Below are 24,104 nucleotides of genomic sequence, written 5' to 3'. Positions count from 1 at the left end.
TCCTCCCTTCAAGTCCCTACTGAGAGCTCACCTCCTCCAGGAGGCCTTCCCAGACTGAGCCCCTTCCTTCTTCTCCCCTTCGTCCCCCTCTCCATCCCCCCATCTTACCTCCTTCTCTTCCCCACAGCACGTGTATATATATATATATATATATATATGTATATATATATATGTTTATATACATATATACATATATATATATATATGTTTGTACATATTTATTACTCTATTTATTTATTTATTTTAGTATGTTTGGTTTTGTTCTCTGTCTCCCCCTTTTAGACTGTGAGCCCACTGTTGGGTAGGGACTGTCTCTATATGTTGCCAACTTGACTTCCCAAGCGCTTAGTACAGTGCTTTGCACACAGTAAGCACTCAATAAACACGATTGATGATGATGATGATTGATGATGATGACCTGGGAGGACCCTCAGGGCCTCGGTGTCCAGGCCACCACCCCGTCCCCACTGCCACCACCCCAGGACATCCTCCCACCCTCCCTGACCAGGCCCCCAAATCCCCCCACCCCTCACAGAACCATCTCCTACCAGGATCCTCTCGTTCCCGGTCCTCCATTTTCACTCCTACAGAGAGACATTTGGGTGTTACCAAATGTAACCACCGGCAGAAGCCAAGAGTTTAAGAACATCCCGAAAGACAAGGGAAGAAGAAAGATTTCTCACCTGGTTGGAAGGTGAAGCTGGGCTTCAGCTGGTCTGAAATAGAAAACACATTTGCATCCGATTGCACCAGGCCCCGCTGCATTCATTCATTCATTCATTCAATCAATCGTATTTATTGAGCGCTTACTGTGTGCAGGGCACTGGACTAAGCGCTCGGGAAGTCCAAGTCGGCCACATCTAGAGACGGTCCCTACCCAACGTCACAGTCTAGAACGGGGAGACGGACAACAAAACAAAGCATGTGGACGGGTGTCAAGTCGACAGAACGAAAAGAATTGGCGCTAAAAGCACATCATTAACAAAATAAATGGAATAGTAAATACGTTCAAGTAAAATAAGTAGAGTAATAAATCTGTACAAACCATTCATTCATTCAATCGTATTTATTGAGCGCTTACTGTGTGCAGGGCACTGGACTAAGCGCTCGGGAAGTCCAAGTCGGCAACATCTAGAGACGGTCCCTACCCAACGTCACAGTCTAGAACGGGGAGACGGACAACAAAACAAAGCATGTGGACGGGTGTCAAGTCGACAGAACGAAAAGAATTGGCACTAAAAGCACATCATTAACAAAATAAATAGAATTGTAAATACGTACAAGTAAAATAGAGTAATAAATCTGTACAAACCTTCATTCATTCATTCAATCGTATTTATTGAGCACTTACTGTGTGCAGGGCACTGGACTAAGCGCTCGGGAAGTCCAAGTCGGCCACATCTAGAGACGGTCCCTACCCAACAACGGGCTCACAGTCTAGAAGGGGGAGACAGACAACAAAACAAAACATTTGGACGGGTGTCAAGTCGACAGAACAAAAAGAATTAGCGCTAAAAGCACGTCATTAACAAAATGAATAGAATAGTAAATACGTACAAGTAAAATAAATGGAGTAATAAATCTGTACAAACCTTCATTCATTCAATCGTATTTATTGAGTGCTTACTGTGTGCAGGGCACTTTACTAAGCGCTCGGGAAGTCCAAGTCGGCCACATCTAGAGACGGTCCCTACCCAACGTCACAGTCTAGAACGGGGAGACGGACAACAAAACAAAGCATGTGGACGGGTGTCAAGTCGACAGAACGAAAAGAATTGGCACTAAAAGCACATCATTAACAAAATAAATAGAATTGTAAATACGTACAAGTAAAATAGAGTAATAAATCTGTACAAACCTTCATTCATTCATTCAATCGTATTTATTGAGCACTTACTGTGTGCAGGGCACTGGACTAAGCGCTTGGGAAGTCCAAGTCGGCCACATCTAGAGACGGTCCCTACCCAACAACGGGCTCACAGTCTAGAAGGGGGAGACAGACAACAAAACAAAACATTTGGACGGGTGTCAAGTCGACAGAACAAAAAGAATTAGCGCTAAAAGCACGTCATTAACAAAATGAATAGAATAGTAAATACGTACAAGTAAAATAAATGGAGTAATAAATCTGTACAAACCTTCATTCATTCAATCGTATTTATTGAGTGCTTACTGTGTGCAGGGCACTTTACTAAGCGCTCGGGAAGTCCAAGTCGGCCACATCTAGAGACGGTCCCTACCCAACGTCACAGTCTAGAACGGGGAGACGGACAACAAAACAAAGCATGTGGACGGGTGTCAAGTCGACAGAACGAAAAGAATTGGCGCTAAAAGCACATCATTAACAAAATAAATAGAATAGTAAATACGTACAAGTAAAATAAGTAGAGTAATAAATCTGTACAAACCTTCATTCATTCATTCAATCGTATTTATTGAGCGCTTACTGTGTGCAGGGCACTTTACTAAGCGCTTAGGAAGTCCAAGTCGGCAACATCTAGAGACGGTCCCTACCCAACAACGGGCTCACAGTCTAGAAGGGAGTGACAGACAACAAAACAAAACATGTGGACAGGTGTCAAGTCGACAGAACAAAAAGAATTAATGCTAAAAGCACATCATTAACAAAATAAATAGAATAGTAAATCCGTACAAGTAAAATAAGTTGAGTAATAAATCTGTACAAACCTTCATTCATTCATTCAATCGTCTTTATTGAGCGCTTACTGTGTGCAGGGCACTTTACTAAGCGCTTAGGAAGTACAAGTCGGCCACATCTAGAGACGGTCCCGACCCAACAACGGGCTCACAGTTTAGAAGGGGGAGACGGACGACAAAACAAAACATGTGGACAGGTGTCAAAATCATCAGAACAAATAGAATTAGAACTATAGGCACATCATTAACCAAATAAATAGAATAGTAAATAGTAAAATAGCGTAATAAATCTGTACAAATATTCATTTATTCATTCAGTCGTATTTATTGAGCGCTTAACTGTGTGCAGAGCACTGTATTAAGCGCTTGGGAAGTAACAGCTGGTCTCCTCACACAACCTTGGGGGACGGGGAGGTCAGCTTGCAGTCGGTTGGGATTTTCCAAGTCGGTCGGGCAATTATTGAGCACTTATGGTGTGCAGAGCACTGTACTAAGCGCTTGGGAGAGCGTGGCTTAGTGGGAAGAGCCCGGGCTTGGGAGTCAGAGGTCGTGGGTTCTAATCCTGGCTCCACCGCTTGTCAGCTGGGTGACTTTGGGCAGGGTACTTGACTTCTCTGGGCCTCAGTGATCTCATCTGTCAAATGCGGATGAAGACTGGGAGCCCCACAGGAGACCAACCGATCACCTTGTATCCCCCCCAGCGCTTAGAACAGTGCTTGGCACATAGTAAGCGCTTAACAAATACCATGATTATCATTATTATGAAAAGCAGCGTGGCTTTGTGGAAAGAGCCCAGGCTTGGGAGTCAGAGGTCGTGGGTTCTAATCCTGGCTCCACCTCTTGTCAGCTGTGTGACGTTGGGTGAGTCATTTGACTTCTCTGGGCCTCAGTGACCTCATCTGTCAAATGGGGATGAAGTCTGGGAGCTCCACAGGAGACCAATCTGATCACCTTGTATCCCCCCAGCACTTAGAACAGTGCTTGGCACATAGTAAGCGCTTAATAAATGCCAACATTATTATTATTATTATACTTAACAAATACCATCATCATTATTACAATTTTTATTAAATTACAGATACGGACATAAAGGGCCGTGGGGCTGGGGACAGTGATGTTCGGGTCCAGGCAATGAAAGGGGTCGGCATCTATGGGGGAGTAAGCGCAGTTGTGGGCAGGGATTGTCTCTCTTTATTGCCGAATTGTACTTTCCAAGCGCTCAGAACAGTGCTCTGCAAACCGTAAGTGCTCAATAAATACTTTCATTCATTCATTCATTCATTCGATCGTATTTCTTGAGCGCTTACTGTGTGCAGAGCACTGGACTAAGCGCTTGGGAAGTCCAAGATGGCAACATCTAGAGACGGTCCCTACCCGCTGTTGGTGTTAATATATTTTGTTGTCTGTCTCCCCCTTCTAGACTGTGAGCCCGCTGTTGGGTAGGGACCGTCTCTATACGTTGCCATCTTGTACTTCCAAAGCGCTTAGTCCAGTGCTCTGCACACAGTAAGCGCTCAATAAATACGATTGATTGATTGATTGATTCTCAGAGGCCCTGATGGGATCCTCTTGGCCTTCGCCCTTCCTCACCGTGGGAAAAGAGAGAAAACCCTTAGCTCTCACCTGTGTTGTCCACACACGTCTCCGATTTCAACCCTGGAAAGACAGAGAGTCTCGGTCAAGGAGGTGTCTTCCCCCAGGATGCTTCCAAACCATCCCGGCACTAGACGGGATCTGCCTCGGAGCGGGATCTCGGACGGGCCCCGTGTCCCCCCTGGCCTGCCGGAATTGGGGACGGTCTGGGCTCACCTGTATATATGTTTGTACGTATTTATTACTCTATTTATTTTACTAGTACATATCTATTCCATTCATTTTATTTTGTTAATATGTTTTGTTGTCTCACCTGTATATATGTATATATGTTTGTACGTATTTATTACTCTATTTATTTTACTTGTACATATCTATTCCATTTATTTTATTTTCTTAATATGTTTTGTTCTGTTGTCTCACCTGTATATATGTATATATGTTTGTACTTATTTATTACTATTTATTTTACTTGTACATATCTATTCCATTTATTTTATTTTCTTAATATGTTTTGTTCTGTCTCACCTGTATATATGTATATATGTTTGTACGTATTTATTACTCTATTTATTTTACTAGTACATATCTATTCCATTCATTTTATTTTGTTAATATGTTTTGTTGTCTCACCTGTTTATATGTATATATGATTGTACGTATTTATTACTCTATTTATTTTACTAGTACATATCTATTCCATTCATTTTATTTTGTTAATATGTTTTGTTTTGTTGTCTCACCTGTATATATGTATATATGTTTGTACGTATTTATTACTCTATTTTGCTAGCACATATCTATTCCATTCATTTTATTTTGTTAATATGTTTTGTTGTCTCACCTGTATATATGTATATATGTTTGTACGTATTTATTACTCTATTTTACTAGTACATATCTATTCCATTTATTTTCTTTTGTTAATATGTTTTGTTTTGTTGTCTCACCTGTATATATGTATATATGTTTGTACGTATTTATTACTCTATTTATTTTACTAGTACATATCTATTCCATTTATTTTATTTTGTTAATATGTTTTGTTCTGTTGTCTCACCTGTATATATGTATATATGTTTGTACGTATTTATTACTCTATTTATTTATTTTACTTGTACATATCTATTCCATTTATTTTCTTTTGTTAATATGTTTCGTTTTGTTGTCTCACCTGTATATATGTATATATTTTTGTACGTATTCATTACTCTATTTTACTAGTACATATCTATTCCATTTATTTTCTTTTGTTAATATGTTTTGTTTTGTTCTCTGTCTCCCCCTTCTAGACTGTGAGCCCACTGTTGGGTAGGGACCGTCTCTAGATGTTGCCAACTTGGACTTCCCAAGCGCTTAGTCCAGTGCTGTGCACACAGTAAGCGCTCAATAAATACGATTGATTGATTGATTGATTGATTGATCATCATCACTGTGGTATCTGTCAAGCGCTTACTGTGTGCCAGCCATCATACTAAGCCCTGAAACCTGAGCCCCCTCCTTCCTCTCCCCTTCCTCCCCCTCTCCATCCTCCCGCCTTACCTCCTTCCCCTCCCCACAGCACCTGTATATATGGATATATGTTTGTACATATTTATTACTCTATTGATTTATTTTACTTGTACATATTTCTTCTATTTATTTTATTCTGTTACTATGTTTGGTTTTGTTCTCTGTCTCCCCCTTCTAGACTGTGAGCCCGCTGTCGGGTAGGGACCGTCTCTAGATGTTGCCAACTTGGACTTCCCAAGCGCTTAGTCCAGTGCTCTGCACACAGTAAGCGCTCAACAAATATGATTGAATGAATTAATGAATGAAGCAGATAATAATAATAATAATAATGGCATTTGTTAAGCATTTACTATGTGCAAAGCACTGTTCTAAGCACTGGGGGGATACAAGGTGATCAGGTTGTCCCGCATGGGGCTCACAGTCATCATCCCCATTTTACATATGAGGGAACTGAGGCTCTGAGAAGTTAAGTGATTTGCCCAAGGTCACACAGCAGACACGTTGGCGGAGCCGGGATTCGAACCCATGACCTCTGACTCCAAAGCCCGGGCTCTTTCCACTGAGCCATACTGCTTCTCAAACAAGCGAATCCCATCGAACCCAGTCCCGGTCCCACCCGGGGCTCGTGGTCTTCGATCCCCATTTTGCAGATGAGGAAACTGAGGCGCAGACGAGCGCGATGACTTGCCCGAGGTCACCCGGCAGGCCAGCATTAGAAGCCTGATCCTCAGAGGTGGTGGGTTCTAATCCCACTTGTCAGTCACTTCACTTCTCTGGGCCTCAGTGACATCTGCTGGAAAATGGGGGTGAAGACCGTGAGCCCCACGGGGGACAACCTGGTCGCCCTGCATCCCCCCCGGCGCTTAGAACAGCGTTCAGCACATAGTAAGCGCTTGACACGTGCCATCATCATTATCGTTGCCAACTTGGGCAACTCCCAAATCCATGCTCTAGCCACTAAGCCACGCTGCTTTCCTAAGCCGTGCTGGTGAAGTTGGTCATGGGGGTGAGGATCTTTTAACTCCCCACCTCCACACGAGATTATTTTGTACTGGTACTTCCCAAGCGCTTAGTCCAGTGCTCTGCACGCAGTAAGTGCTCAATAAATACGATTGATTGATTGATTGTACAGATCTATCCTCGAGATGGTTAAATCACCAATGTTTTGGGTCAGATTTTCCCAGCCACTGGGCTCAACTTCTCTTTAGAAGATGCCCAGGTATTGAGTAAATAATAATAATAATAATAATAATAATAATGGCATTTATTAAGCGCTTACTATGTGCAAAGCACTGTTCTAAGTGCTAGGGAGGTTACAAGGTGATCAGATTGTCCCACGGGGGGCTCACAGTCTTCATCCCCATTTTACAGATGAGGTAGCTGAGGCCCAGAGAAGCGAAGTGACTTGTCCAAAGTCACACAGCTGACAGTAGGCGGAGCCGGGATTTGAACCCGTGACCTCTGACTCCAGAGCCCGGGCTCTTGCCACTGAGCCACGCTGCTTCTCCATCTCTGGGACATCTCGGCTCCGTCTTGTCTCTTCCTCGGCAGGCGCGCGCTTCGTCCAGTGCTCTGCATGCAGTAAGAGCCCGGGCTTTGGAGTCAGAGGTCATGGGTTCAAACCCCGGCTCTGCCAACTGTCAGCTGGGTGACTTTGGGCAAATCACTTCACTTCTCTGGGCCTCAGTTCCCTCATCTGCAAAACGGGGATGAAGACTGTGAGTCCCCCGTGGGACAACCTGATCACCTTGTAACCTTCCTAGTGCTTAGAACAGTGCTTGGCACATAGTAAGCTGTTAATAAATGCCATTGTTATCATTATTAAGTTGTCCCCCCGTGGGACAACCTGATCACCTTGTAACCTCCCCGGCGCTTAGAACAGTGCTTTGCACATAGTAAGCGCTTAATAAATGCCATTATTATTATTATTATTATTTACTCAATACCTGGGCATCTTCACAGTCTTTTAGACTGTGAGCCCACTGTTGGGTAGGGACTGTCTCTATGTGTTGCCAATTTGTACTTCCCAAGCGCTTAGTACAGTGCTCTGCACATAGTAAGCGCTCAATAAATACGATTGATTGATTGATTGATTCTAAAGAGAAGCTGAGCCCAGTGGCTGGGAAAATCTGACCCAGAACATTGGTGATTTAACCATCTCGAGGACAGATCTGTACAATCAATCAATCAATCGTATTTATTGAGCGCTTACTGCGTAAGCGCTCAATAAATACCATCATTATTAATAAATGCGATCGAATGAATGAATGATTGAAGGGAGAGGAAGGAATCATCATCACCCCCCCCGCTCACCTCCGAGATAGGCGCAGTCGTAGTGGCTGCAGGTCCGGTTGGTGCTATGCAGGACCAGCCGGCGCCGGGCCCCGTCCTGCCCGACGTGGGTGACCCGAAACACTTCGGTGCCCGGCACGATCAGGCCGCGGTCGCCCTCGGCGTCCGAGAACCTCTCCGCGGGCACGCCGAAGCACGTGTGGATGGTGAAGACCGCTCCCCCGGGAGGCTCTCGGGCCTCCGGCCCGCTGGCCGAGGCCGCCGTGAAGCGGCCCAAGCGGACCGGCCCCGGGCCCCGGCCCCCGGGGAGGGGGTCCGCGCCGGCCGCGAAGACCCCGCGCCCGTAGGTCTCCTCGCACTCGGGCCTCAGCAGCTGCAGGGCCCGGGTCAGGTAGAAGTGGAAGGCCTTGAAGGGGAAGCCGTAGACGTAGGCGTCCCGGGAGCGGCCGGCCCGGCCCACGGCCTCGGCGAACTCCGCGGCCAGGGGCGTCCCCAGGCCGGCCTGGTGGGCGAACGCCAGGGCCGCGATGCCGTGGTTGTCCTTGAAGCCGTCGGGCAAGGTCAGCCGGGCCTTGCGGGCCTCCCAGCGGGCGGCCGCCTCCTCCCAGGCCGCCCCGAAGGCCGGGTGAGCCGCCCGCTCCTCCTCCAGCAGCGGCGGGACGAATTTGGCCTCCATGCGCTCGGCACACTTCAGGTACTGGTCGTCGAACGCGTCCGGGCCCGGGCCCTGCGGCGACGCCTGCACCTGCTTCGGACGAGGACCGCTCTGACTCTCCGTTCATTCATTCATTCAATCGAGCGCTGACTGTGTGCAGAGCGCTGGACTAAGCGCTTGGGAAGTCCAAGTTGGCAACGTATTCATTCGTTCATTCATTCATTCAGTCGTATTGATCAATCAATCAATCAATCAATCGTATTTATTGAGCGCTTACTGTGTGCAGAGCGCTGGACTAAGTGCTTGGGAAGTCCAAATTGGCAACATATTCATTCATTCATTCAGTCGTATTGATCGAGCGCTTACTGTATGCAGAGCGCTGGACTAAGCGCTTGGAAAGTCCAAGTTGGCAACATATTCATTCATTCAATCGCATTGATCGAGTTCTTACTGTGTGCAGAGCGCTGGACTAAGCGCTTGGGAAGTCCAAGTTGGCAACATATTCATTCATTCAATCGCATTGATCGAGCGCTTACTGTATGCAGAGCGCTGGACTAAGCGCTTGGGAAGTCCAAGTTGGCAACATATTCATTCATTCATTCATTCAGTCGTATTGGTCAATCAATCAGTCAATCGTATTTATTGAGCGCTTACTGTGTGCAGAGCTCTGGACTAAGCGCTTTGGGAAGTCCACGTTGGCAACATATTCATTCATTCATTCAGTCAGTCGTATTGATTGAGCGCTTACTGTGTGCAGAGCGCTGGATTAAGCGCTTGGGAAGCCCAAGTTGGCAACATATTCATTCATTCAATCGCATTGATCAAGCGCTTACTGTGTGCAGAGCGCTGGACTAAGCACTTGGGAAGTCCAAGTTGGCAACATATTTATTCATTCATTCAGTCAGTCGTATCGATCGAGTGCTCACTGTGTGCAGAGCGCTGGACTAAGCGCTTGGGAAGTCCAAGTTGGCAACGTATTCATTCATTCAGTCAGTCAGTCGTATTGATCGAGCGCTAACTGTATGCAGAGCGCTGGACTAAGCGCTTGGGAAGTCCAAGTTGATAACGTATTCATTCATTCATTCATTCAGTCGTATTGATTGAGCGCTTACTGTGCGCAGAGCGCTGGACTAAGCGCTTGGGAAGTCCAAGTTGGCAACATTCATTCATTCAATCGTATTGATTGAGCGCTTACTGTGTGCAGAGCACTGTACTAAGCGCTTGGGAAGTCCAAGTTGGCAACATCTAGCGACGGTCCCTACCCAACAGTGGGCTCACAGTCTCAAAGGGGGAGGCAGCCTGCTCCCCAACTGCCCCCCGCCCCCCGCTTTATCTGTCCCCCGTCTCCCCCAACCCCCTTCTAGACCGTGAGCCCCTTGTTGGGCCGGGACCGTCTCTATTTGTTGCTGAATTGTACTTCCCAAGCGCTTAGTACAGTGCTCTGCACACAGTAAGCGCTCAATTAATACAATTGAATGCATTTAGTTTGATGCTTTTGATGCCTAGCTACTCGTTTTGTTGTCCGTTGTCCCCTCTTCTAAACCGTGAGCCCGTTGTTGGGTAGGGACCATCTCTATCTGTTGCTGCTTAGTACAGTGCTCTGCACACAGTTAGCGCTCAATCAATACGATTGAATGAATTTATTTTGATGCTTTTGATGCCTAGCTACTTGTTTTGTTGTCCGTTGTCTAAACCATGAGCCTGTTGTTGGGTAGGGATCGTCTCTATCTGTTACTGCTTAGTACAGTGCTCTGCACACAGTAAGTGCTCAATGAATACGATTGAATGAATGATTTTATTTTGATGCTGTTGATGCCCGGCTTCTTGTTTCGTTGTCCGTCTTCCCCCACTTCTAGACTGTGAGCCCGTTGTTGGGTAGGGACCGTCTCTATCTGTTGCCGAATTGGACTTTCCAAGCGCTTAGTACAGTGCTCTGCACACAGGAAGCGCTCAGTCAATACGAATGAATGAATTAATTAATTTTGATATTATTGACACCTGGCTCTTTGTTTTGTTTCGTTGTCTGTCTCCCCCTTCTAGACTGTGAGCCCATTGTTGGGTAGGGACCGTCTCTATCTGTTGCCGAATTGGACTTTCCAAGCGCTTAGTACAGTGCTCTGCACACAGGAAGCGCTCAGTCAACACGAATGAATGAATTAATTAATTTTGATGCTATTGACACCTGGCTCCTTGTTTTGTTTCGTTGGCTGTCTCACCCTTCTAGACTATGAGCCCATTGTTGGGTAGGGACCGTCTCCATTTGTTGCCGAATTGTGCTTCCCAAGCGCTTAGTCCAGTGCTCTGCCTGCAGTAAACGCTCAATAAATACGATTGAATGAATGAATAAATACGATTGAATGAATGAATGAATTGTTGGGTAGGGAACCCTCTCTATTTGTTGCTGAATTGTACTTTCCAAGCACTTAGTCCAGTGATTTGTACATAATAAGTGCTCAATGTTTAGAGCAGTGTTTAGAACAGTGCTTGGCACATAGTAAGCGCTTAACAGATACCATTATTCTTATAATGGATAGAGCACAGGCCTGGGAGTATGAAGGTCATAATAATAATAATGATGGCATTTATTAAGGGCTTACTATGTGCCAAGCACTGATCTAAGCGCTGGGGAGGTTACAAGGTGATCAGGTTGTCCCATGGGGGGCTCACAGTCTTCATCCCCATTTTCCAGATGAGGTCACTGAGGCCCAGAGGAGCCCGCTGTTGGGTAGGGACCGTCTCTATATGTTGCCAACTTGGACTTCCCAAGCGCTTAGTACAGTGCTCTGCACACAGTAAGCGCTCAATAAATATGATTGAATGAATGAATAATAATAATAATGGCATTTATTAAGCGCTTACTATGTGCAAAGCACTGTTCTAAGCGCTGGGGCAGATACAAGCTAATCAAGTTGTCCCACGTGGGGCTCACACACTTAATCCCCATTTTCCAGATGAGGTCACTGAGGCCCGAAGAAGTGAAGTGACTGGCCCAAAGTCACCCAGGTGACAATTGGCGGAGACGGGATTTGAACCCGTGACCTCCGACTCCAAAGCCCGGGCTCTTTCCACCGAGCCCCGCTGCTTCTCATTGGTCATGGGTTCTAATCCCAGCTCCGCCACTTGTCTGCGGTGTGGCCTTGGGCGAGTCCCTTCATTTCTCTGAACCTCACCATATATTTCATCTGTATAATTTCCCCCTTCTAGACCATGAGCCCGGTGTTGGGTAGGGACCATCTCTCTATGTTGCCAACTTGGACTTCCCAAGCGCTTAGTACAGTGCTCTGCACATAGTAAGTGCTCAATAAATACGATTGAATGAATGGATGAATGGGGATTTAGACTGTGAGCCTCATGTGGAACACGGACTGTGCCCAACCTGATTAGGGACCGTCTCTATTTGTTGCTGAACTGTACTTCCCAAGCGCTTAGTACAGTGCTCTGCACACAGTAAGCGCTCAATCAATACAACAATGAATGAATTTATTTTGATGCTTTTGATGCCTAGCTACTTGTTTTGTTGTCTGTTGTTCCCCCTTCTAGACCATGAATCCGTTGTTGGGTAGGGATTGTTTCCATCTGTTGCTGCTTAGTACAGTGATGATGATGATGATGATTCATTCATTCATTCAATCGTATTTATTGAGCGCTTACTGTGGGCAGAGCACTGTACTAAGCGCTTGGGAAGTCCAAGTTGGCAACAGATAGAGACGGTCCCTACCCAACAGTGGGCTCACAGTCTGGAAGATGATGATGATGGCATTTATTAAGCGCTTACTATGTGCAAAGCACTGATCTAAGCGCTGGGGAGGTTACAAGGTGATCGGGTTGCCCCACGGGGAGCTCCCAGTCTTCATCCCCATTTTCCAGATGAGGGAACTGAGGCCCAGAGACGTGAAGTGACCTGCCCAAAGCCACACAGCTGGCAGTTGCCGGGGTCGGGATTTGAACCCATGACCTCTGACAACAAAGCCCGGGCTCTTTCCACCACCTGTTTTGTTGTCTGTTATTCCCCCTTGTAGACCATGAGCCTGTTGTTGGGTAGGGATTGTCTCCATCTGTTGCTGCTTAGTACAGTGATGATGATGATGGCATTTATTAAGCGCTTACTATGTGCAAAGCACTATTCTAAGCGCTGGGGAGGTTACAAGGTGATCGGGTTGTCCCACATAGGGCTCACAGTCTTCATCCCCATTTTCCAGATGAGGGAACTGAGGCCCGGAGAAGTGACTTGCCCAAAGTCACACAGCTGGCAGTTGCCGGAGCCGGGATTTGAACCCATGACCTCTGACTCCAAAGCCCGGGCTCTTTCCACTGAGCCACGCTGCTTTGCACACAGTAAGTGCTCGATGAATACGATTGAATGAATGAATTTATTTTGATGCTGGTTTTTAGTGGCATTTATTAAGCGCTTACTAAGTGCAAAGCACTGTTCTAAGCGCTGTTGATGCCTAGCTACTTGTTTTGTTGTCTGTCTGCCCCTTCTAGTCTGTGAGCCCGTTGTTGGGTAGGGACCGTCTCTATATGTTGCTGAATTGTATTTTCCAAGCGCTTAGTACAGTGCTCTGCACACAGTAAGCGCTTAGTCAATACGAATGAATTTATTTTGATGTTATTGATGCCTGGCTACTTGTTTTGTTGTCTGTCTCCCCCTTCTAGACTGTGAGCCCGTTGTTGGGTAGGGACCATCTCTATATGTTTCCGAATTGTACTCCCCAAGCGCTTAGTACAGTGCTCTGCACACAGTAAGCGCTTAGTCAATACGAATGAATGAATGAATTTATTTGGATGTTATTGATGCCTGGCTACTTGTTTTGTGGTCTGTCTAGCCCTTCTAGACTGTGAGCCCGTTGCTGGGTAGGGACCGCCTCTATATGCTGCTGAATTGGACTTCCCAAGCGCTTAGTACAGTGCTCTGCACACAGTAAATACGATTGATTGAATGAATCCCTTCAAAGCCCTACTGAGAGCTCACCTCCTCCAGGAGGCCTTCCCACACTGAGCCCCCTTTTTCCTCTCCTCCTCCCCATCGTCCCCCTGGCCCTACCTCCTTCCCCTCCCCACAGCACCTGGATAGATGTTTGGACAGATTTATTACTCTATTTTACTTGTACATATTTACTAATCTATTTATTTTATTTTGTTAATATGTTTTGTTTTGTCATCTGTCTCCCCCTTCTAAACTGTGAGCCCGCTGTCGGGTAGGGACCATCCCTATATGTTGCTGACTTGGACTTTCCAAGCGCTTAGTCCAGTGCTCTGCACACAGTAAGCGCTCCATAAATACGATTGAATGAATGAATGAATATGTTGCCAACTTGTACTTCCCAAGCGCTTAGTCCGGTGCTCTGCACACAGTAAGCGCTCAATAAATACGATTGAATAAATGAATGAATATGTTGCCAACTTGTACTTCCCAAGCGCTTAGTCCAGTGCTCTGCACACAGTAAGCGCTCAATAAATACGATTGAATGAATGAATGAATATGTTGCCAACTTGTACTTCCCAAGCGCTTAGTTCAGTGCTCTGCACACAGTAAGCACTCAATAAATGCGATTGAATGAATGAATATGTTGCCAACTTGTACTTCCCAAGCTCTTAGTCCAGTGCTCTGCTCACAGTAAGCGCTCAATAAATACGATTGATTGAATGAATGAATGAATATGTTGCCAACTTGTACTTCCCAAGCGCTTAGTCCGGCGCTCTGCACACAGTAAGCGCTCAATAAATACGATTGAATGAATGAATGAATGAATATGTTGCCAACTTGGACTTCCCAAGCGCTTAGTCCGGTGCTCTGCTCACAGTAAATGTTCAATAAATACGATTGAATGAATGAATGAATGAATATGTTGCCAACTTGTACTTCCCAAGAGCTTAGTCCAGCGCTCTGCACACAGTAAGCGCTCAATAAATACGATTGATTGATTGACTTGTACATATTTATTACTCTATTTATTTACTTATTTTACTTGTACATATCTATTCTATTTATTTTATTTTGTTAGTATGTTTGGTTTTGTTCCCTCTCTCCCCCTTCTAGACTGTGAGCCCGCCGTTGGGTAGGGACCGTCTCTATATGTTGCCAACTTGGACTTCCCAAGCGCTTAGTGCAGTGCTCGGCACACAGTAAGCGCTCAATAAATACGATTGATTGATTGATTGATTCCCAAGCTCTTAGTCCAGTGCCCTGCACACAGTCAGCGCTCAATAAATACGATCGAATGAACGAATGAATTAGCTTCTAACTACCCCAGCGTCTACTTCAGTCTCTGGGACATAGTAAGCGCTCAGCAAATTAGAAACAGAAAGATCTTCAGGACTCGAGTGGTCCTATCTTGAAGGCCGCCCAGCCCCGGACCCCCGGAGATAATCAGACCCCAGGAGAGGGCACGAAGGAAGCCAACAAGGTTGTGTAACCCGGACTATCTGTTGCCCAGCCTCGGCCCTCCCTGACTCATTTTCCCCCCTCTCTCCCCTCCCATCTTTTCTCTCTCCACCCAGTGGGGTCCCTCCGCTCCCTAATAAATCATAATCATTATGGTATTTGGTAAGCACTTACTGGTTGCCAGACACTACTCAGCGCTGGGGTGGATTCATTCGTTCATTCATTCATTCAATCGTATTTATTGAGCGCTTACTGTGTGCAGAGCACTGGACTAAGCGCTTGGGATGTACAAGTCGGCGACTGATAGAGACGGTCCCTACCCAACAGCGGGCTCACGGGCTAGAAGGGGGAGACGGACACCAAAACAAGACATGTTAACAAAATAAAATAAATAGAATAAATATGTACAAATAAGTAAATGGAGTAATAAATCCGTACAAACATATATACATATATAGAGGTGCTGTGGGGAGGGGAAGGAGGTAAGGCAGGGGGGAGAGGAAGGAGGGGGCTCAGTGTGGGAAGGCCTCCTGGAGGAGGTGAGCTCTCAGTAGGGCTTTGGATACAACGGGCTTTGGAGTCAGAGGTCGTGGGTTCAAATCCCACCTCTGCCAATTGTCAGCTGTGTGACTTTGGGCGAGTCACTTCACTTCTCTGGGCCTCAGTTCCCTCATCTGGAAAATGGGGATGAAGACTGAACCCCCCCGTGGGACAACCTGATCACCTTGTAACCTCCCCAGCGCTTAGAACAGTGCTTTGCACATAGTAAGTGCTTAATAAATGTCATTATTATTATTAAGCTGCCCCCCTGTGGGACAACCTGATCACCTTGTAACCTCCCCAGTGCTTAGAACAGTGCTTTGCACATAGTAAGTGCTTAATAAATGTCATTATTATTATTATTAAGTTGCCCCCCTGTGGGACAACCTGATCACCTTGTAACCTCCCCAGCGCTTAGAACAGTGCTTTGCACATAGTAAATTGTTAATAAATGCCATTATTATTATTATTAAGTTGTCCCCCCGTGGGACAACCTGATCACCTTGTAACCTCCCCAGTGCTTAGAACAGTGCTTGGCACATAATAAGCACTTAATAAATGCCATCATTATTATTATTATTAAGTTGTTGATCACCTTGTAACCTCTCCAGCGCTTAGAACAGTGCTTTGCACGTAGTAAGCGCTTAATAAATGCCATCATTATTATTATTATTATTATTATTATTATTATTATTTGCCCTCTCCCTCTCTCCCCACCCTCTGTCCCGCTCGTCCTCCTCTTTCCTCACCCACGTCTGCCCCCGCCCTCTCTCACCCTCTCCCTCTTTCCTCACCCTTGCCCTTTTTTTCTGGCTCCGGGTTTTCGGCCGAGGCCGAAGGGGCGGCCAACCTCCCGCCTCCGGCCTAGTCTGGGCCTCTCCATCTGTCTCATTCAATCATATTCATTCATTCAATCGTATTTATTGAGCGCTTACTGTGTGCAGAGCACTGGACTAAGCGCTTGGGAAGTCCAAGTTGGCAACATCTAGAGACGGTCCCTACCCAACAGCGGGCTCACAGTCTAGAAGGGGGAGACAGACAACAAAACCAAACCTATTAACCAAATAAAATAAATAGAATAAATATGTACAAGTAAAATAAATAGAGTAATAAATACGTACAAACATATATCCATACTGAGCGCTCACTGTGTCCAGAGCACTGTACTAAGCTCTTGGGAGAGCTTTCTAGACTGTGAGCCCGCTGTTGGGTAGGGACCGTCTCTATATGTTGCCAACTTGGACTTCCCAAGCGCTTAGTACAGTGCTCTGCACACAGCAAGCGCTCAATAAATACGACTGAATGAATGAATAAGACAATACGATAATAAAGCGCTTAGTAGATAAGACAATTAAAGACAATTAAGCGCTTAGTCCAGTGCTCTGCACACAGTAAGCGCTCAATAAATATGATTCATGATGACAATAAACAGAGACATTCCCTGCCCACGGTGAGCTTACAGTCTGGGCTGGGGAGACAGACATCGGTAAAAATAAATAAAGTTACAGATTCATTCATTCATTCAATCGTATTTATTGAGCGCTTACTGTGTGCAGAGCACTGTACTAAGCGCTTGGGAAGTCCAAGTTGGCAACATATAGAGACGGTCCCTACCCAACAGCGGGCTCACAGTCTAGAAGGGGGAGACGGACAACATATGTTGAAGCAGCGTGGCTCAGTGGAAAGAGCCCGGGCTTTGGAGTCAGAGATCATGGGTTCTAATCCCGGCTCCGCCACTTGTCAGCTGGGTGACTTTGGGCGAGTCACTTCACTTCTCTGAGCCTCAGTTCCCTCATCTGGAAAATGGGGATGAAGACTTTGAGCCCCCCGCGGGACAACCTGATCACCTTGTAACCTCCCCAGCGCCTAGAACAGTGCTTTGCACATAGTAAGTGCTTAATAAATGCCATTATTATTATTATTATTATTATTATTATTATTATTATTATTATTATTATTATTATTCTCCTACCTGGAAGATTCCCACCAGGATGGCCCCGGCCAGCAGAGCCCGAACCATCTCGAGACGTCTCGTCTTCATCATCCGCGCCTAAAGCAGAGAAGGAATCCCATCACAGAAGCCCAGGGAGAATGTCGCAGGGTAGGTTCTAATCCCGGCTCCGCCGCTTGTCTGCTGTGCGACCTTGGGCAAATCACTTAACTTCTCTGGGCCTCAGTCACCTCATCTGTCAAATGGGGATGAAGACTGTGAGCCCCATGGGGGACAGGGTCTGCATCCAACCTGATTAGGTTGGATAATAATAATAATGATGGCATTTATGAAGCACTTACTGTGTGCAAAGCACTGTTCTAAGCGCTGGGGAGGTTACAAGGTGATCAGGTTGTCCCACGGGGGCGCTCACAGTCTTCATCCCCATTTTACAGATGAGGGAACTGAGGCCCAGAGAAGTGAAGTGACTTGCCCAAAGTCAAACAGCTGACAATTGGTGGAGCCGGGATTTGAACCCATGACCTCTGACTCCAAAGCCCGGGCTCTTTCCGCTGAGCCACGCTGCTTCTCTAACCCAGCGCTTAGTCCAGTGCCTCACACATAGTGGCAAGAGCCCGGGCTTGAGAATCAGAGGTCATGGGTTCTAATCCCTCCTCCGCCACTTGTCGGCTGGGTGACTTTGGGTGAGTCACTTCACTTCTCTGGGCCTCATTCATTCATTCATTCATTCAATCGTATTTATTGAGCGCTTACTGTGTGCAGAGCACTGGACTAAGCGCTTGGGAAGTACAAGTCGGCAACATCTAGAGACGGTCCCTACCCAACAGCAGGCTCACCGTCTAGAAGGAGAAGATGGACAACAAAACAAAAAACACATTAACAAAATAAAATAAATAGAATAAATATGTACAAATAAAATAAATAGATATATTCATTCATCCATTCATTCAATCGTATTTATTGAGTGCTTACTGTGGGCAGAGCACTGGACTAAGCGCTTGGGAAGTCCAAGTTGGCAGCATATAGAGACGGTCCCTACCCAACAGCGGGCTCCCAGTCTAGAATGGGGGAGACAGACGACAAAACAAAACATATTAACAAAATAAAATAAATAGAATAAATAGAATTAAGCGCTTACTATGTGCAAAGCACTGTTCTAAGCACTGATAATAATCATAATGGCATTTATTCATTCAATCGTATTTATTGAGCACTTACTGTGTGCAGAGCACTGGACTGATATATATATCCAGGTGCTGTGGGGAGGTGAAGGAGGTAAGGCGGGGAGGACGGGGGGGAGGGGAAGGAGGGAGCCTCAGTTTCCTCATCTGTAAAATGGGGATGAAGACCGTGAGCCCCACGTGGGACAACCTGATCACTTTGTATCCCCCACAGTGCTTAGAACAGGGCTTGGCACATAGTAAGCGCTTAACAAATACCATCATTAGTAGTAGTAGTAGTAGTAGTAGTAGTAGTAGTGTAGTAGTAGTAGTAGTAGTAGTAGTAGTAGTAGTAAACGCTTAATGAAAATAAAGAGGAGGAGGCTGGCTCTGAACAGGAGGGGGGACTCCGGACCCTGGGGAGATGTAGCCCAGCTTCCGACCCCACCAAACGCCGGCAAATCATCCCAGGACTGGAGTCAGAGGAAAGGGGCAGGACTGGAAACTCGTCGAGGGCAGGGAACGTGTCTGCTAATTCGGTTTCACCATTGGCGGAAGCAACACGGAATAATGGATAATGCGCGGATCTGAACGTCAGAAGGTTGTGGGTTCTAATCCCTGCCCTGCCACTTGCCTCTCAGTCAGTCAATCAATCAATCGTATTTATTGAGTGCTTTCTGTGTGCAGAGCACTGTACTCTCCCCCTTTTAGACTGTGAGCCCACTGTTGGGTAGGGACTGTCTCTATATGTTGCCAACTTGTACTTCCCAAGCGCTTAGTACAGTGCGCTGCACACAGTAAGCGCTCAATAAATGCGATTGATGATGATGATGATGATGATGTACTAAGCGCTTGGGAAGTACAAGTCGGCAACACATAGAAACAATCCCTACCCAACAGCGGGCTCACAGTCTAGAAGTCAATCGTGTTTATTGAGTGCTTATGGTGTGCTGAGCACTTGTCTGCTGTGTGACTTTGGGCCAGTCACTTCACTTCTCTGGGCCTCAGTTCCCTCATCTGTCAAATGGGAATGGAGAGTGTGAGCCCCACGCGGGGCAGGGGCTGCGTCCAACCCCAATTTGCTCGTCTCCACCCCAGTGCTTAATACAGTGCCAGGCACATAGTAAGCGCTTAGTAAGCAGGGGCAGGGCTGGGGGAGGGTCTAGGAGAGGAGAGAAGGGTCAGGGAGTTGCTTTGGTTTCCATGTTCCTATGGGAAGCAGAGTGGATTAGTGGAAAGAGCCCCGGGCTTGAGAGTCAGAGGTCATGGGTTCGAATCCTGACTCTGCCACTTGTCAGCTGGGTGACTTTGGGCAAGGCGCTTCACTTCTCTGGGCCTCAGTTCCCTCATCTCTAAAATGGGAACTAAGACTGTTAGCCCCACGTGGGACAACCTTGTATCTACCCCAGCACTCAGAACAGTGCTTGGCACATAGTAAGCGCTTAGCAAATACCATCACTATTATTTTAGAAGCAGCGTGGCTCAGTGGAAAGAACCCGGGCTTGAGAGTCAGGGGTCGTGGGTTCTAATCCCGGCTCTGCCACTTGTCTGCTGTGTGCCTTTGGGCAAGTCACTTCACTTCTCTGGGCCTTAGTGACCTCATCTGGAAAATGGGGACTAAGACTGTTAGCCCCACGTGGAACAACCTTGTATCTACCCCAGCGCTTAGAACAGTGCTTGGCACATAGTAAGTGCTGAGCAAATACCATCACTATTATTTTAGAAGCAGCGTGGCTCAGTGGAAAGAGCCCGGGCTTGAGAGTCAGGGGTCGTGGGTTCTAATCCCGGCTCTACCACTTGTCTGCTGTGTGCCTTTGGGCAAGTCACTTCACTTCTCTGGGCCTCAGTTCCCTCATCTCTAAAATGGGGACTAAGACTGTTAGCCCCACGTGGGACAACCTTGTATCTACCTCAGCGCTTAGAACAGTGCTTGGCACATAGTAAGCACTTAGCAAATACCATCACTATTATTTTAGAAGCAGCATGGCTCAGTGGAAAGAGCCCGGGCTTGAAAGTCAGGGGTCATGGGTTCTAATCCCGGCTCTACCACTTGTCTGCTGTGTGCCTTTGGGCAAGTCACTTCACTTCTCTGGGCCTCAGTGACCTCATCTGGAAAATGGGGACTAAGACTGTTAGCCCCACGTGGAACAACCTTGTATCTCCCCCAGTGCTTAGAACAGTGCTTGGCACAGAGTAAGCGCTTAGCAAATGCCATCACTATTATTTTAGAAGCAGTGTGGCTCAGTGGAAAGAGCCCGGGCTTGAGAGTCAGAGGTCGTGGGTTCTAATCAAGACTCTGCCACTTGTCAGCTGGGTGACTTTGGGCAAGTCACTTAACTTCTCTGTGCCTCAGTTCCCTCATCTGTAAAACTGGGGATTAATACTGTGAGCCCCCCGTGGGACAACCTGATCACCTTGTAATCTCCCCAGTGTTTAGAACAGTGCTTTGCACATAGAAAGCGCTTAATAAATGCCATTATTATTATTATTATTCTCTGGGCCTCAGTGACCTCATCTAGAAAATGGGGATGAAGACCATGAGCCCCAGGTGGGACAACCTGATCACCTTGTATCCGCCCCCGCCCCCCCCCCCCCCCCGTGCTTAGAACAGCGCTTGGCACATAGTAAGCGCTTAACAAATGCCATTATTATTATTATTATTATTATTATTATTATTACTATTATTATTATTGTTATTATTATTATGTTGAGGGAGGGTCAGAGGGCTGCAGAGGCTGGCAAGCAAAGGGAAGGGCTAGTTAGCCAGTCCTGCCGCAGGCCCAGGAATCTCAGGGCCCAGGTTGAGCCGCGTGGGGGTGCAGAGGGGAGGGGAAATCGAGGGGCTATTTGGGGGACTGGGCCCCAGAAAACATGCCTGGGAAGGGAGGGAAGTTTGAGGGCAAAGCCGGGGCCATTGGCTGGCTTGTTCCTGAGGGTGGGGCGGGAGGAATCTGTCGGGAGCCGGTCCCCGGCCCCCGCCTCCCCCTATTCCCGGGAATTCCACAACCCTCTGAGCTCTCCCCTCCCACCCCGTGCCCTCTCTTCATCAGCCTCCTGGGAGCCCAGGCCAAGTCAACAGGCCCCTGACACACATACACAAACACACACAGGCCCACCCGGCCCCCGCCAAACCCGATCAACTGTTTCACTGGGAAGGAACGGGTCACTGCAACCATGACTGCAGGCCTCACCCTCAGGGGGACCCTCTGCCAGGGTCCCTCAGCCTCGGGGGGACCCTTCTGAAGCATCTCACAGACACGGAGGACCCTCCTCCAGAGCGCCACAGACCCAGGAGACCCTCCCAGAGAGGAGAAAACCCAAGAGTGTCACAGACTTGGGGTGACCCCCCTCCAGAGCCCCACAGACCCAGGAGACCCTCCTCTCACCTTCCCAGACAGGAGAAAACCCAAGAGTGTCACAGACTTGGGGTGACCCCCCTCCAGAGCCACACAGACCCAGGAGACCCTCCTCTCACCCTCCCAGACAGGGGAAAACCCAAGAGTGTCACAGACTTGGGGTGACCCTCCTCCAGAGCCCCACAGACCCAGGAGACCCTCCTCCCAGCCTCCCAGACAGGGGAGAACCCAAGAGTGTCACAGACTTGGGGTGACCCTCCTCCAGAGTCCCACAGGCCCAGGAGACCCTCCCCGCAGCCTCCCAGACAAGGGAAAACCCAAGAGTGTCACAGACTTGGGGTGACCTTCCTCCAGAGCCCCACAGACCCAGGAGACCCTCCTCCCACCCTCCCAGACAGGGGAAATCCCAAGAGTGTCACAGACCTGGGGTGACCCTCCTCCAGAGCCCCACAGACCTAGGAGACCCTCCCCGCAGCCTCCCAGACAAGGGAAAACTCAAGAGTGTCACAGACTTGGGGTGACCCTCCTCCAGAGCCCCACAGACCCAGGAGACCCACCTCCCAGCCTCCCAGACAGGGGAAAACCCAAGAGTGTCACAGACTTGGGGTGACCCTCCTCCAGAGCCCCACAGACCCAGGAGACCCTCCTCCCAGCCTCCCAGACAGGGGAGAACCCAAGAGTGTCACAGACTTGGGGTGACCCTCCTCCAGAGTCCCACAGGCCCAGGAGACCCTCCCCGCAGCCTCCCAGACAAGGGAAAACCCAAGAGTGTCACAGACTTGGGGTGACCTCCCTCCAGAGCCCCACAGACCCAGGAGACCCTCCTCCCACCCTCCCAGACAGGGGAAATCCCAAGAGTGTCACAGACTTGGGGTGACCCTCCTCCAGAGCCCCACAGACCTAGGAGACCCTCCCCATAGCCTCCCAGACAAGGGAAAACTCAAGAGTGTCACAGACCTGGGGTGACCCTCCTCCAGAGCCCCACAGACCTAGGAGACCCTCCTCCCACCCTCACAGACAGGGAAAAACCCAAGAGTGTCACAGACTTGGGGTGACCCCCCTCCAGAGTCCCGCAGACCCGGGAGACCCTCCTCCCAGCCTCCCAGACAGGGGAAATCCCAAGAGTGTCACAGACTTGGGGTGACCCTCCTCCAGAGTCCCATAGACCCAGGAGACCCTCCCCGCAGCCTCCCAGACACACAAAGCACCCAAGAGGTTTACAGACCCGGGGTCGCTCCCCTCCACCACCCCCAGCCTCATGTACCCGGAGGGAGCCCCCCAAAAGGAGGGGACCCTCCTCCAGGCTCCCAGACGCAGGAGGAACCCCCCCAGCTCCAACCAGAATCCCTCACTCCCCCCCCCCAACCAGAATCCCCCGGGGCAGAGGAGGGCACCCACCTTCCCCGCCAGTCCAAAGGTTGGGCAGCAAGCTGGAGGGCCGGAGCCGTGCCCGTCGAGGACAGGGGGGCAGTCCTGGTGGGCTGGGATGTTGTAGACGTGGTGGGGGTGGGGGGCGGGCTTTTTATAGACACCCCCGGAGGCGGCTCCTGGAAGGCGGCCCGCTCGGCGGCCCGGCTATTTATACCCGGGCCTAGCGTGGCCTGGCATCTCTCCGGGCACAGGCTGTGCTCTGGGCCGGGCGTGGGGGGAGGGAGGGCCAGACAGGCGATGCCCAGAGCCCAGGGCACTGTACACAGAGTCCAGCCACCAGAGCGCCCAGCTCAGTGCCCAGAGCCCTCTGCCCTCACCTTACCTCGTCCTCACCGTACCTCGTCCTCACCGTACCTCGCTCTCGCCTGTCCCGCCATCGACCCCCGGCCCACGTCCTCCCCCGGGCCTGGAATGCCCTCCCTCTGCCCATCTGCCAAGCTAGCTCTCTTCCTCCCTTCAAGGCCCTGCTGAGAGCTCACCTCCTCCAGGAGGCCTTCCCAGACTGAGCCCCTTCCTTCCTCTCCCCCTCGTCCCCCTCTCCACCCCCCATCTTACCTCCTTCCCTTCCCCA

The 24,104-nt window shown here is 48.4% G+C and overlaps 1 protein-coding gene across 2 annotated transcripts in view; it reads right to left on the bottom strand.

Annotated features, from left to right (window-relative positions):
• The window catches only part of ART3 (ADP-ribosyltransferase 3 (inactive)), a 38,951-nt gene extending 15,365 nt beyond the window's left edge, over positions 1–23,586 (bottom strand). The window contains exons 1-6 of one of the 2 annotated variants that reach the window (XM_038759409.1): positions 23,501–23,586; positions 17,608–17,685; positions 8,077–8,800; positions 4,282–4,314; positions 684–716; positions 549–584 (exon numbers count right to left, since the gene is read on the bottom strand). In XM_038759409.1, the coding sequence (XP_038615337.1) occupies positions 549–584; positions 684–716; positions 4,282–4,314; positions 8,077–8,800; positions 17,608–17,679 (898 nt within the window). In that variant the 5' untranslated portion in view covers positions 17,680–17,685; positions 23,501–23,586. Of the gene's footprint in view, positions 1–548; positions 585–683; positions 717–4,281; positions 4,315–8,076; positions 8,804–17,607; positions 17,686–18,558; positions 18,584–23,500 lie in introns of those variants that run through there. The other variant, XM_038759408.1, reaches the window with a different exon arrangement.
• Positions 23,587–24,104: the final 518 nt, after the last annotated feature.

The sequence above is a fragment of the Tachyglossus aculeatus genome, chromosome 17 (genome assembly GCF_015852505.1).
Source record: "Tachyglossus aculeatus isolate mTacAcu1 chromosome 17, mTacAcu1.pri, whole genome shotgun sequence".
In the NCBI taxonomy this organism is placed as follows: Eukaryota; Metazoa; Chordata; class Mammalia; order Monotremata; family Tachyglossidae; genus Tachyglossus; species Tachyglossus aculeatus.
The sequence above is the reverse complement of the archived record's forward strand: the minus strand, read 5'-3'. Positions and strand labels throughout refer to the sequence as shown.